Here is a 15796-nt window from a genome sequence, read left to right as displayed (position 1 = left end):
TTAAATCCATAGGGACCATATACCTTAACTCTGGCCTTTTATACATGAAGAAATAAGATCCAAATACGTAAAGTGGCCTCCAGCTGGTTAGTGGCAAAGCTAGGTTCTAAACTCCCCAACCATTTACTAACTTTCACCCTGTGTCCTGCCATAAACACTGATTGTTTGAGTAGACAGTTTCAAGTTCATCTACTAAGTTGAACTTCAGAATGTGAACCAGGCTTTGTCCACAGCAGTGTTTCTTTGCAAGTGCGCTGATTTGCACAACAGTGGCATCTAGGGTGCTGGGGGATCCTTGGTCTAGGTTCTATTTACCAAGAAGCAAAAGCCTGAGGCACTGGAGAATAAAATAACTATGGCCTTATCAGTAGATGAGAACTGGAGGTAAGGGGAACAACAAAAACCCTGTTTAGAAAGAAGTACAGTAAATGGAGGAAGACATCGGGAAAATCTTCAGCCCAACATCTAGAAACAATTTGCATTTAGAACAAAGATCATGTTTCACTAAATTAATTCTCATTTGTAAATACCTGTTAAGTGTCCACTCATGGTTTTGTCATGACTGTTGAATAACTGTCGGTATTTCAGTCTGGATGGCTGAGGAACAGCCCATTCAGCTGCGGGAGGAACACTGTGGGGCAAAGAGAGGAAGGAGAGGAAAAAAGGATTAATAGTAAGGAAAATCACATTTAAGTTCTCTAAAAACAGTAAACTAAGAACTTCTCTAGAAAACTAGATTTAATATTTTATTCACTTCCTAATCACTATTTCTGAATTTTCTATAATCATTTTTTCCATTTTTTAAGGTTATAAACCTTTCTCTCCAAACAGATAAGCTCATTATTTTTTCCAAATCAGGGGTAAACACGGCAGACCAAGTGGCTGGTTCAAGTTATATGGATAATTTACTAATTTAAAGGTTCTACAGAAGAATGGAAAATCTCCTCGGAACTGAGGTGATACAGTAATGACCAGGCTTCTCTAAACTTCTAGAACAGTCCTCTTTAGGTTCAAAAAGCAATGATGATAGGAAACAAATAACTGCTTTTAAAGGTATTAATTCTTTAAAATGTTTAACTTTCTTTACACCAAAATACAGAATGTATGTCTTAATGAAAGGGAGTTATTTCATTCTGAGAATTTAAATGCCCAAAATGGAGTTTCCCAGAGAGAAGAGAACATTCCCAGGGCGGTTGGCAAATCAGCAGTGCAGTATGGGAAGGAGCTCTGCTTCTGACTGCAATCCAGTGCTGACCTTTCCTTGCCAACGTGCAGCTGACCTCAGGAAACCCCTTGCTGGCAGCCAGTTTGGGTGTAGACCTCCTTGGTGATCAGTTCCTCAGATTAGTTCCCACACAGTATCATGCTGGTTGGTACCCATGGCTTCTTGAGAGCCAGATGTTTCAACTGGGCAATTTAAACACGATGGCTGAGCTGGCAGTAAAAATGGCATTCCACTTCCAGGACAGATTACAACTAATGCCCCATTTGCAATTTCCTTTCATTTCAACAAAAATATCTATTTCTCACAGATTACAGTGAAATTTTAATCATGAACTGGACCTTTTAATCATCATTTATGTTACCTATGCACTGATACTTACTATGTACACTTCTCAAAGCACAGAAACAGCTCCCAAACACTTGAAAAGTACCTATAAAAATTTATCTTTTCAATTTTTATAAACTTCTTAATAAAAACATTTACCAAGTTCTAATCTGCTGTGCATACTTCTGCAACAACTCTCTCATTTTAAACTAATATTTTGAAGATTCCAACTCTTGCCTATTTGTCAAGAAGCTAATTATATCTCTCCTGCACCCCAGGAATGTAGGGTATTACACAGAAGGTGTTCAAGATTACACTTATCCAATCATAGTTTTCTGCCAAATTCCTGAGAATTTAAATAGGCCTAAAAATGCATTAACCAAAAAGTTAGATGCCACATTATAAAAACTTGCTAGAAACTTAAATTATTGAAAGGTAACTACCAAAAAAACCCGAGTGTTTTTATAACCGGAGCAGGACCCTATGGGGCCTTCTGGGGACAGACCCCTCCCCTCACGTCCTCTGCCTGCCTCTCTCAATGTTTTTTTCTCAGCCTATCTCTTGTTTGTAGAAAAGCTGTAGTCTCCCAGGCCTCCCCTGAGTCACAAAAGGCTGACTCAAGAATTAATGATTGAAAGTACATGAACGTGGAGTGACAAAAGCAGCAACTGGGCCAGGAGAACTGGTAACAATGTAAACAGTCAGCCATAGGGCAGTCACAGAATCTTTAGTTCCTCCCTGAAGTACCTAGATAACAGTATCTGATGCACATTCCTGAGTTGTTTTACAGATGCTAAAACTCCACCAAAGGGAAGCTGGAGCCTAAGGATTGATAACATTAACCCCTGTGGCACTGCCCTGTTACCTCACCATCAACCAATCAGAGAACGGCGCACAGCTGATCACACATCCTGAGACTCCCTTCCCTCATCTTGCCTTTAAAAATGCTCCCCTAGGGGCTTCCCTGGTGGCGCAGTGGTTGAGAGTCCGCCTGCCGATGCAGGGGATACCGGTTCGTGCCCCGGTCCGGGAGGATCCCGCATGCCGCGGAGTGGCTGGGCCCGTGAGCCATGGCCGCTGGGCCTGCGCGTCCGGAGCCTGTGCTCCGCAATGGGAGAGGCCACAGCAGTGAGAGGCCCGCATACCGCAAAAAAAAAAAAAAAAAAAATGCTCCCCTAAAACCCACTGGGGAGCTCAGGTTTTTTTGAGCATTAGCTGCTCCGGACTCCTTGTCTGGCGCCTTACAAACTGGTGTCAGTAGATTGGCTTTACTGCACATGGGCGAGCAGACCCAACATTTTAATAGCATTAATGTTGCTAATACTGGCTGTTTGTTCATTTTAATGCCACAAGTCAATTTTAAGACAGATTTCAAAATCACTTGTGGAAAGTCAGAGAATACTCAAAGTTCAGCGTGATATGGGAGAAAGAATAGAAAACATGGAATTTAGTGTTAGATGATCTCAATTTAAATCTCAGCTCTTCTGTTTAGTAAGCTGTAAACTATGGGTGAGAAATATAACCTCTCCGGGTGTTTCTTCATTCACAATTCTGAGCCAATTACTACCCTACAGGTGGTTGTGCGGGTTAAATGGGATTAATGAGTCAAAGCAGATACTCAATAAATATTCCTGCATCCTAGGAGTAAAACCTTAATTAAATGGAACACAAATACCTGTATACCACAATTAACCGAAGTTTTCAGGGCAAATTTTAAGAACATCTGCCTCAAAATCAGAAAGATCTCAGTTCAACTCAGCCCTATCACCTAGGAGTTAAGTTATCCTGAGCAAGTCACTTCCTGTCTCTGAGCCTCCTCGTCATCTATAACACAGAAAATCAGTCATCTTATGGGGAAGAAGGTGAGCATTAAATGAGTTAATGTGCATAAAGCATTTGGCACAGTGTTTTTCAGTTTCTGGATTTTCTTTACATCATTTTTTAAAAGGCAATGAATTACTGAATTATATTCAACATGCTCTTTTCTTTGAAGAGGAAAAATGACTCAATTCACTTAGGAAAGATTCCTAAAGAGGACTGAAACAAGAAAAGATGGAATCATCTTCATTTACATCTCCTTTTCATTTGGAAAGCTTTGAGATAGCTTATCAAGAGACTTAATTTTTTATTTTAGTACAGCAGTATGCAAGGGGAAAAAATGGGTAAAATAAAAATATGAAAGATAATATGAACCAAGATTGGCCAAAACAGAAGCAAACAGGTCATGTAAGCTGTACCCAAAATTGAGCCACATGTTTGATTTAATAACAACTGTCCCATAACCTGAATAACTCATTTCATAAAACCTGATCTAAAGTTTTACTAACAATCCACACAGACCCCATAAGATTGTCTGAGATAAAATTAGAGCTAGTTTTGGCTCTAATCTTCATATAGTATTTTTTATACATAAACTTTTAAATGACTGACACAAAACAGTTAATGTGCTTTTTTCCCTCATACCTAGAGTTCTATTTTTTTAAACATTTACTACTACCTATTTATCATCCTCTTTAAAAAAAAAATCAACATGCAAAGCTTTCAAAGGAAAAGTAGTGTTCTTGATTCTGTCAACTCTACAACAAATAAATAATAAAACCTAGTAACATTATCAAGAATTAAGAAAATTATTACCATTCTGCAAACTAAAACAAGACAAATAAAGAACACAGAGCTAATTCACTTTCAAATGTATGAGTCAATCAGATAATGGCTGAACCAAACCACCCATTTAAAAAAACAAGCAAACTTACCTAGCCACGTCAAATGATTGTGCCTTCTGTAATTTAGTGTTTAACTGTGACCCTGGACCAGATCTACTAAAGGAAGAACTCTTTGGCAATGTGGCTGCTGAAAAAATAAATAAATGTTGAATAATTTTAATTTTACAAAAGTAAGAAACATTTCCCTATTTATAAAAATTAAAATGCATAGTTATCAAATCTGAGGTAGAAATTATTCCTCCTTTCTTACCATTCCAGACTCAAAAAGTTATTCCCTCCTTGCTTCCTGCCCTCTAGCCAAAAGTGTTTTACTAGTTCCTTCAGAAAATCACCTTACTAGGTAGTAATGTTTACATCCATAAAATCTGACTCTTCATTAGACACTTAGTATCACATTTTAGAGGATCTGTTCCAATAGTTAAAGAAATAACAGCTTAAATAGATAGCTGGCATATTCTTAACTGCACTGAAGGAGCTGAAGTATTAGTTCCAGATGTAAGAGCCAAGAAGTCACAGACTTGTCTTGGCCAGATGACACGTGATGTCAGGAAGGGCCAGCTTTTGTGTCTGAGTCTCATTCAAGCTGGTTAGCTGTGTGTCAGGAGAAAAACTTCGAGCCTTAACCAACATTCCCTTCAAACTTGCCTACTGTCTTGCAACATTCGCCGCAAAAGAAAACAAGACACAGTGCGTGGATTCACTGCTACTACTGGAAAAATAATTACAAGCATTTTCTCAGCTGCCATCACACCTGCAGTCATGGTCTCCTATGAAAGATAAACTACATGTGAAAAGAACATCTTAAAAACAAGAGGTCCATTTGGATTCTGTGGCTATAACTTAGAGACACATCCTGACAGATGTAATAAATGCAGGGGCCTAGGCAGATTCATACATAAGGCTCAAACCCACACTGTCAGTCACTTACGAATTTATTCAGACATATCCGAAGTACTTAAAAAACAAAAAAAACTTTCCATATTGATATGAATCCCTTCTGATTTGTTAGACTAAGACCATCTACATCTACACTCTGCTTTTCTTTAACTAAAGGGAAAAAGACTTTGAATAAAGTCTCAATTAAGCAAGCATGTAATACTATAACCTTAATATATTTAGCCATTCAATAGACTTCCTTCCCCCTCTATGCCTGATTCACTCCACCTCCTCAAAAAAAAGAAAGGCAATGTTCTTTTTTTTCCTCCCACATAATTCTACTCCTAAGGGATTGGCTTGTTTATTAGCAATTCATGGCAGCTGAAGAAAAGTAGTAAATGATACATGGAAATAAAAAGTGTTCAAATACTGTTCAAACTTGAGCTGCTCTCATCAAGCCCTTGAAAGGAAATTATGCTCTTGGTTTTAGCTGTTGAGTTCACCTCTGTGTACAATGGCACCCAAAGCTTCATAATTTCATTCTCCTTTCCCTCTCTCTAGCCTAGCTCATCCCCAAAATGAGACATTAAATGAAAAAAAAGAAAAAAATGAAGATGATTTCTTCTGGAATAAAATACCATTTAAATATAATCAGAACGTGAAGACAGAAAACGAGAACGAAGAGTAAAATACAGGTAGAAGTTCGGCCTGTGGCTTCAGCAGGTCACGTACCAGGATGAGTGAATGCAGGCAGAGGCTGTATGACAGGGGGCGTCCCGTTAGCCAGAGGAGGCACTCCTGCCGCAGGAACAGAGGATACTAGCGGGGGAGACATTCCGACAACAGGAATGGAACCCATTGGCACTGGAGCAACAGCGGTCAGCGGTGGTATGCTGGCGATACCTCCCATACCTATGAAGGGAAAAATGCCAACAAAATTCACATGGAACCACATTTCAACATTCAATGATGATTAATCCAGGACTGCATGGAGAAGAAAATCCCTTTCCAGTTGTAATATAGTTCCATTTAAAATATGAATTCAGATTAATCATTTTGAAGGGTAGTAAAAATTGTCAAGGATCATATCAAAAGGACTCAAGACCCAACTTAAAGAAGGATCTACTGGCCAAAGTTGAGGATCAATAAGAATAATAACTGCAGTGGACTGAAAGCCACCAAAGAGAATTCAATTCATAAATTCACAATGATTTTTTTAATCCTAATTGGTCACCATAGGCAATCAATTTATTTTGAAAACTAGTACATAAAGGCAGAAAATAAACATTTATCCTGCCTTTCTTTTATATACTGAACCTCAGAGTAATCAAACATTTGATGAGAAAGTTTCTCTTTATAGAAGTATTCTAACGAAAAAATGAAGAAACGATAGGAACTAAAATAGATGTTTCTATTCTTTTAGTTTCTCTATCCTAACTTGTGATATGGTGATATAATAAGAAATATATATCTGGTCTCTGTCCCCAGGTCTTGATTCCTGGCAGAGCTCCTAAAACCCTTTTAATTTCCTGACTGATAGGAACATCTTTTGCCAAAACATTTGGTCTCAGTCCCTGGTTCCTGACACAGAGCTTTTAAGATCCTTGGAATCTCTAGAGTGGTAAGAGTATCTTTGTGTGTTTGATGTGGTGACTGATGGCTGGGGACCCCTAAATAGCTGCATGATTAGAGGCTTGGAACTCTCAGCCCCACCCAACTCCCACCTCCACACAGACCTCAGGGGAAGGCAGAGGGGCTGGAGGCTGAGCTAATCAAATGCTACCGATTTAATCCACTACGCCTGAATAATGAAACCTCCATAACAACTCCTACATACCAAGGTTTGGAGAGCTTCTAGGCTGGTGAACAAATCCACGTGCTGGGAGGGTGGCGCTCCCCAACTCCACGGGGACAGAAGCTCCTGCCCTCAGGACCCGTCCGCACCTTACACTATGCACCTCTCCATCTGCCTGTTCATCTGTATCCTTTATAATATGCTTTATAACAAACCAGAGAATGTAAGTAAATGTTTCCCTAAGTTTGGTGAGCTGTTCTAGCAAATTATAGAAAAGGGGAGAAGAGTTTGGGGAGCCTCTGATTTTTAGTCAAGTCAGACAGAGCATGGGTACCCTGTGGCCCATTACTTGTGACTCAAGTCTGAAGTGAGGGCAGTCTTGTGAGACCGAACCCTTAAACCTGTGGAACCTGACGCTGACTACCAGAGTTAGTGTCAGAATTGAATTTAATTATAAGATATAAAGTTAGTGTCCGGAGAGTTGGAAAATTGGTTGGTGTGGTTTTTCTGGACACAAAATTCTTGGCTGATTCTTTCCTTGAGAATCCTAAATATGTCACTCCATTTCCTTCCGGCATGAAGCACTGCTGCAGAAAAGTCTGAAGATATTCTAATTTTCTTTCTCATTAGCCATGTGTTTTCTTTGTCTTTGGGCCCAAATGATTTTTTGTCTTACTAGAAAGTATCTTAGTGTTGATCTTTCCAGGTCGATCTTCTCCGGCACATACTATATATATTCGTTCAAATTTAGCTTCAAACCTTTTATGTCAAGAAAGCTGTCTTGAACTAGTTTTTGCCATTTGTTCTGTTCCCTTGCTTTGGTTTCCTTCTTCAGAGACCCCAACTAACCTACTCAATTCTCTTTGCCTTCAACATTTGCCGCTTTTTCTCAAATTCTTTGTATCTCTTTTTTCATTTCCTTTTAATGTTTGAAATCTTCCTCTTTTTACCTTCTATTTCCTTTCAGATAGTCTCTCTTGTGTTGCTTCTGGCTCACTCTTCATTTCTGAAATGACTCTTTCTTTTATGTCTCATTCTTTCCTGAGTGGTCACCTGATTTCTGGGGTTTTAAAATTCTGATCTATGTTAGTCTTTCATGACTCGCATCATTTTCTTAGTACCTTTCAGCTTGTTTTGAAATAGTAGGTTACTGATGTGCTGTCATCGTCCACAGGGGTATTACTCGACTCTTCATCCTCTTTTTTCTAATAATAACCATGTGTGGGATTTGACCTTGGCCTGATACTGCCTGATGCTCGTTTTGATATGAGCCTTGACTCCTGGGATTTCCAGGATCGTTCTCCTCCCCCACTTTGGTCTGGACCTTCTCCTCCTTCTGTCTCTGTGTTGGTACCCTGCTTAATTTTTATTCCACTCCCAGTCACTTCTCCTCAGTGTGAGATCCTGTCCCCAAAGGCAGCCTTGTTGGGCCAGTGCTGAGAGTTCACAGGGACCAGATCTTGCAGGTCTTCTTATTCTCTAACATCATAATTTTTCCATTTTAAGTTACCTACTCAGCTCCTAAATTGCCACTGCAAAGACTATCATCCTTGTACCAACTGACTGCCTTTTCTGAATGAATGAGTGTTTTCTGAATACTTCTAAATAAACACACCTACCAGAGGCTGTGTTTTAGATGCCATCCCTCATGACGGTGCTAAGTCTCAATTCCTGAAGTTTTACCCTCTCTCCTCAACCACTGACGGAAGCACTTCCCACCATAAACACACCATTCTTCAGCTGACATGCTCCCCTTACAGTTAAACCCTACCCTCTTCCAAGCCTCCAGCGGGATCCTGTCCCTACCACTCCAAGGAAACGGTTCGTCAAGGTGAGGTCCAAGCTCGTCTTGCCAAATCCAATCACTTTTCTGTCCTATTCTTACTCAGTCCCTCAGAAGCAACTTGAACAATGGGGCACTCCCCTCCAAAACACTTTTCCTTGGCTACTAGGACACCAACTTCCTCCCACTTCACTCTGTTTCTGGCTTCTTCCCTTTCACTAGAGCTTTAAATGTCACAGACCGCCAAGGCCTGGACCTAGGTCTTCCGCCTACTCTAAAGCTACACTGCGTCAACCTAAGTAAAGAGGAAAACTGAGGCAAACTTGAATTACCAGAAGTTGAGTTTATGCAAGAATAGCAGAAGAACTGCAATTCTGATATGCCTGTTTTTTTTTTTTGGTGTGTGGGGGGGTGGGCACCACGCGGCATGTGGGATCTTAGTTCCCCAACCAGGGATCGACAACTCTGCGCCCCCTGCGTTGGAAGCGTGTAATCTTAACCACTGGACCGCCAGGGAAGTCCCAAGAATTGCAATTCTGGACATGCCAACTGCGGTAAGCTACAAGTGAGACCTCTGAGGCTTTGGGGTGGGCTGGATATTTGGGCAAGGATCACAAAGAGGAGGGAATTCAATTAGAGTCCAAGCAGCAAGTTCATTGGCTTGAGGAGGAGAAGAGACTTTTGCAGGATGTTCGTTAGTCAAGGGATCAGTTTCGATTTTCTATAAATGCCTGACCAGTCCCTTGGTCCTTAAGTTTCATTTTCCTGAGGACCCATGCATGAGATTCTCCATTTTATATCCTCTGGTTCCATTTAAGATTGAAACCTTCACATTTCTCTCTAAGATACCATATCCAGCCCTGGGGCTTTCAATGCCATCCACACCCAAACTCACCCGGAACTGACGGATCCCTCCTGAGTTGCAGACATACAGATTCACCTGCCTCCTTCACATCTCGACTTGGAAATCAACGAGGCCCCTCAAACTTGAAATGGTCAAAATCTGATTTATTGTTTTCTCCACAATACAGGATATCATGAATCTAATTCTACCCTATCTTCCACGTTTATTATCACCACCCAGATCTAAATTACCATAACCTCTTGCCTATGGAAAAAGCCTCCTTACTGATTTCCCTTTTACTCTTGTTTCCCTGCAATACAGTCTTCAAATAATACAAATGACAAAACAACAAACAAAAAATAACACCACCAAAGAAACAAAAATAGTCTTCAGATAACACAGATTTTTTTTTCTAAGTGTCTATCAACCATGTCACATCCCTGCTTAAAAGCTTTCAACTGCACTTAGACAAAAATGCTAACTCTTCAGTGGTTTTATCAGGCCCCAAACCACCCGCCTCCTGCCTTACCTCCATGACCTTAAGGCCTAAGGATACTTCAGCTTCAAGGGAAGTATCTCATTTTTGTTCCTCTCACACACCAAGCTTTGCCTTAGGACCTGTTGCTTTTGCCTGGGGGTCTTCTCCCCTCACGAGGCTCTCATGCTTAAGTCAGCTCAAAAGTTATCTCCTCGGAAAATTCTCCCCTAACCACCGGGTCCTACTTGTCTCTATCATATTACCCCGTTTTATGGAATTATTTGTTTGCTTCCCCCAACTTGTCAACAAGCTCCATAGCAACAGGAGCCATGATGTCTTGCTCACCACCATCTTCCCAGCAACTAGGACACACAATCAGGGCTTAAAAATATTGATTGGTTTGACTTAATAAAACCATGGATTCTGGCAAAAACAAAAGCAACAACCTCCCCCTGAAACAGTTGAGTCCAGAGTATAAGAAGAATGATGCTGTGTGCAAATACACTGAAGGAAGAAGGTATGAGGCATACTCACAGAATGTCCTTAAACACAGTTGGGTACCCTTAGGCAAATCACAATATCACTGCACCCCATTTTCCTCTTCTTAACAAAAATGATTATTCAACCCCTAGCCAGCCTTAATTCCACAGTGTGTTAACATTTGCATTAACCTTGGAAGAGTGACAATGCCCCATGTCACCCTCATGATTTAGTGATAAGGAAGGTGGGAAGAGAGAAGGAAATAAGGAAACCAAGAGCCTTCAGGAAAACTGAGTTTGAACAGGCTCCACCTCCCTTTCAGAAACATGGTCTCAAGGAAACTGTTCAACTTCTTGGAATCTCAGGTCTCTCGTTTGTATAAGAGAGCCAATAATCTCTGCATACTTTTAGGGTTACTGTTGTGACCAGATAAAATACTATATGTAAAGACAGACCACAGGGCTAGGAAACCCATGGTCAGATAATGTCTAATATTAATTAGAAAATAATGATAATAGTAATAAATTATGTTCTCAAGTAGCCAGAAAAAGTATAAGAAAAAAAAATTACCTTGGCAAAGGCCAGATCTTTTTTTTGTTTGTTTTTTTGCAGTACGCGGCCCTCTCACTGTTGCGGCCTCTCCCGTTGCGGAGCACAGGCCCCGGACGCGCAGGCTCAGTGGCCATGGCTCACGGGCCCAGCCGCTCCGCGGCATGTGGGATCCTCCCGGACTGGGGCACGAACCCGTGTCCCCTGCATCGGCAGGCGGACTCTCAACCACTGCACCACCAGGGAAGCCCCAAAGGCCAGATCTTTGAGTAAACTTGGGCAAAGTGGATTAAGACCATGTACTTTTAATTCCCTCATGATTTATCTTCTTGAAAACAGTTTACTGAGAAGGGTGACGTGACGAGAAGGAGGGGAGGGAAAGCAGTGGAGAAGCTGGGAGTAAGAGCTAAGGTCTGGCTGGCAGGAGGGCAGCTAAGAAATCCTGGCTTCCCTTAGAGGCCGGGGCAGGTTACTCAGCTGACTGTAAAACCCTCTGGGCAGTGAGGCCACCCCTCCTGAAAATAAATCGGCACTATCCCTAGCGTTGAAATTCCTATAGCAGGATGGACTAAGACGAGACATATTATATGTCAGAGGAAGAATTACTGACACCCGGGTTTCTGGGAAAAAGAGGCAATGGGATGCCTGTGGTTATCTGACCCTTTCTCCACTCCGAGGTTTCTTCTTGCAGCCCCGGAAGGGAGGCCAAAAGAAAACCAAACACCCTTTAGCTGTTTTGGGTTTCAACCAAACGCTGGCTACAGGGCCCTTCAGAGATTCAGAGTAACTTCTACTTTTAGCTAAGCTGGTTAACTGAGGACTAGAAACCGCGAACACACGATGGACAAGATCAACAGGGGCCCTGGTCCCTTGCAGCCTATGGCACTGCTCACCTCTGCTCTTCCTGACCTTTGCTCTCACGTGACTTCTTGAGTTTTCCTTCTTCTCTTGGATCACTGTCCTACTTGCCTAACCCAAAACCTGTAACTTTCCCCTTAAAATATCCAGACTTGCGGCTCAACCTCACCAAAAGAAAGGCAATGCATAGTTTGTTTGTTTTTAATAGTGAACCTTTAAGTAAAAGCATAGCATTCATTTATCTCAGCTTATCATTAATTGTATCAGAGACAACCTGAATGACTATTGACTGTCCCCTCCCAAACCTCCTTCACTTTACTCCCTGTCATCAGATACATCAGGATGAAGAGAGAGAAGGAAACTCTATCCACAATTTTTGTGTTTTGTTTAAACTGTCTAAGAACTTTCCCATGAATCAGATGTTGGATCTGATTACTGTAATCTTTAAATCAACCTAAATAATTAAAGTCTAGGGTGAGAACAGAGAAGAAATCAGAACTGTTGGTGATCTTAGCTGACTAATTACCATTTAATTTTTAAGAAAAACATCTGACTAAAAGACAGCTTTTTATGGAATTATGTTTTAAATTGGGATAATAATGGATTTTTTTCCCTGTGGAATTTTGTTCTAAGAAATAACTTAGGACTTCCCTGGCAGTCCAGTGGTTAAGACTCGGCACTTCCAATCCAGGGGGTGAGGGTTCGATCCCTGGTCCGGGAACTAAGATCCCATGTGCTACGTGGCGTGGCAAAAAAAAAAAACTTAATATGGCCAATTGCCTCATTACTGTGAATAAAATACATATTTCTTAATACCATAAAGAAAAGGAGCACAAGGAAACACAAAGATGCTCTGGAAACACAAAATCTTTCAAAAGGAAGTATGTGACATTGTGAAAGGTCAAGAATCCAATAAGAGCAAGAAAGAAACAGAAGATGCAGCAGGACACTGCAAGTTTGTTCCTTTTTCCCTGACAATCTGCACCTTTGATTTCATTTTTTGTTGGTGTTCTGTAAGAATTTAATGTGTAAACAAATACAGAAAAATAAGCATTACAGCAACAAAACAGCTTTGCATCTTATATAGAAATTTTAAAGACAATTCACCAACAAGTATGAGGTTAATCTCTGTATTAAAGCTTACCTTCTTATAGAATAATTTAGCAGTCTCTGAGATTTTAAGCCAGAAAAACAAGACTCATGCTGGTAAAGCAACCTGCAAATACCTTCTGTCTGTTCTCACAATTAAGTCTACTTTAAACATAAAAAGACCTTCCAAAGGAGGAAGACACTGCACTTAACGGAGATTGCTGGGACCTCCCTGGGAAATCCTTGCCCATAGGAGACGCTTTACCACCTGCAGGACTAAAATGGTGGCAACAAATTGAAAGCCAGGAAAAGATTCCTGTAGCTTTGGTGTATTTGCCCAATTTAAGTGTTACCTTCAGATGTATAATAAAGCAAGTAAACAGAACCATAAAGATAAGCTTTCTATAAATTAAATGGTATTTGGCTATAGTACTAAGGAGGTGAGAGAATAAGAAACTTATGTTAATTATCAATCCTAAACGACTACTTGCCCACTGCAACTGAAAACTGAGGACTCTAAGTATGGCAGATTGCTAATACTTTAGAGTGTTTTATTCATGTTTTCCATTGAGAATCCTTAAAATGTTTGATAAGCTCCTTTAACTAAGAAATCACATAGGGGCTTCCCTGGTGGCGCAGTGGTTGAGAGTCCGCCTGCCGATGCAGGGGACACGGGTTCGTGCCCCAGTCCAGGAGCATCCCGTGTGCCGCGGAGCGGCTGGGACCATGAGCCATGCCCGCTGAGCCTGCGCGTCCGGGGCCTGTGCTCCGCAACGGGAGACGACGCAGCGGTGAGAGGCCCGCGTACCGCAAAAAAAAAAAAAAAGAAATCACATAGGATCAATACAATACTGAACTAACAATGGTCCTCACACCCATACTGCATTATCTGAGGAAATATTACAATTCAAAGTGGTCTTTTTCCTGAGAAAGCCATGTTACAAAATGGCACAAGACAATACACATTTTCTCCATTTTTTTCCACCAGCAAATAAGAAGGGAAAATCAGATTATAATATATTTTATGAGGAAAACATGTTTGTTTCTTAAAACTGTTTTCAATCACTTTTCTGTCTACGATTTTTTTTTTTTAATTTTGCGGTACGCGGGCCTCTCACTGCTGTGGCCTCTCCCGTTGCGGAGCACAGGCTCCGGACGCACAGGCTCAGCGGCCACGGCTCACGGGCCCAGCTCCGCGGCACGTGGGATCTTCCCAGACCGGGGCACGAACCCATGTCCCCTGCATCGGCAGGCGGACTCTCAACCACTGCGCCACCAGGGAAGCCCCATCTACAATTTTTTAAAGGGTGAGAACCAAATTTAAATTAAGAATGACCATTTCTACAAGGTGAGAGAATGAATACATATGGTAAACTTTGTACTTTATATTAAAGTGAAGAAACTAAGGCACAGAAAAGTTAATCAAACTCAATTTCAAGGTTGAGTTTAATAGTAAAGGTAGAAATAGAATCTAGGGCTCTGATTCTCAGGTTAGAGGGTAATGGGTGGTATCTTCCCAAGACAGAAACATTTATTTCTTTTGGTGGGTAATGTTCATAAATCATTTTTAAAATATATAATACGAATTTCCTTGAAAATCTTTGGCATATGTGAGTCACTGGAGGCTGAAGTTTATAGAAATCCTCTCCCCCACCCCAATACAAAAAGGCAGGGGAGCTAGTTTTTAAATGAATCAAAAAAGATTAATCTTGAATGGATAAAGAAGATGTGGCACATATATACAATAGAATATTACTCAGCCATAAAAAGAAATGAAGTTCAGTTATTTGTAGTGAGGTGGATGGACCTAGAGTCTGTCATACAGAGTGAAGTAAGTCAGAAAGAGAAAGACAAATACCATATGCTAACACATATATATGGGATCTTAAAAAAAAAAAAAAGGGTTATGAAGAACCTAGGGGCAGGACAGGAATAAAGACACAGATGTAGAGAATGGACTTGAGGACATGGGGAGGGGGAAGGGTAAGCTGGGATGAAGTGAGAGAGTGGCATGGACTAATATATACACTACCAAACGCAAAATAGATAGCTAGTGGGAAGCAGCCACATAGCACAGGGAGATCAGCTTGGTGCTTTGTGACCACCTAGAGGGGTGGGATAGGGAGGGTGGGAGGGAGATGCAGGTGGGAGGGAGATGCAAGAGGGAGGAGATATGGGGATATATGTATATGTATAGCTGATTCACTTTGTTATAAAGCAGAAGCTAACACACCATTGTAAAGCAATTATACTCCAATAAAGATGTTTAAAAAAAAAGATTAATCTTAATTTCAAAGTGACCTGAGTTTTATTCTGCATTGTTATAGAAATCAATTGGATAGCTGAGTCCTGTGAAACGTAACAGAGGGCACTACACCTCACAGATTACACACACATGCATCCTGCAATGAGATTTATATGACTAGAACTTAGTCCACATTTTTATAAAGTACAAAATTAAATCTCTGTCTAATTTTTCATAAGCCAATGACTCAAAGATATCAAACTTGTTACAGTGGGATGATTAATTCATATATTGTATGCTATGGAGTTAGCCCCCAATTCAGGTATTTTTAATATTCATCCCAGGCCTTTGTATTGGTTGAGATGTAAGCTGTGAAATTTATTTATTTGCTTTCATTTTGATTACTCTCATCCCAGGGTTAGAATGTGACCATGCTTCTTCCCTTCCATCATTATCTTTCTGCACAGGGCCATCATTTTTCAGACAGAATACCTCCTAGAATTTCACAATGCTACAGACTGAGAGAG

At 40.7% G+C, this 15796-nt stretch overlaps 1 protein-coding gene across 2 annotated transcripts in view; it reads right to left on the bottom strand.

The window, feature by feature from the left end:
* ITSN1 (intersectin 1) overlaps positions 1-15796 on the bottom strand; it is a 231801-nt gene that overhangs the window by 138456 nt on the left and 77549 nt on the right. For both annotated transcript variants that reach the window (XM_032630426.1, XM_032630425.1), the window contains exons 6-8: positions 5881-6060; positions 4303-4399; positions 531-631 (exon numbers count right to left, since the gene is read on the bottom strand). In XM_032630426.1, the coding sequence (XP_032486317.1) occupies positions 531-631; positions 4303-4399; positions 5881-6060 (378 nt within the window). The remainder of the gene's footprint in view (positions 1-530; positions 632-4302; positions 4400-5880; positions 6061-15796) is intronic.

Source organism: Phocoena sinus, chromosome 4, assembly GCF_008692025.1.
Source record: "Phocoena sinus isolate mPhoSin1 chromosome 4, mPhoSin1.pri, whole genome shotgun sequence".
Taxonomy (NCBI): Eukaryota; Metazoa; Chordata; class Mammalia; order Artiodactyla; family Phocoenidae; genus Phocoena; species Phocoena sinus.
The sequence above is the reverse complement of the archived record's forward strand: the minus strand, read 5'-3'. Positions and strand labels throughout refer to the sequence as shown.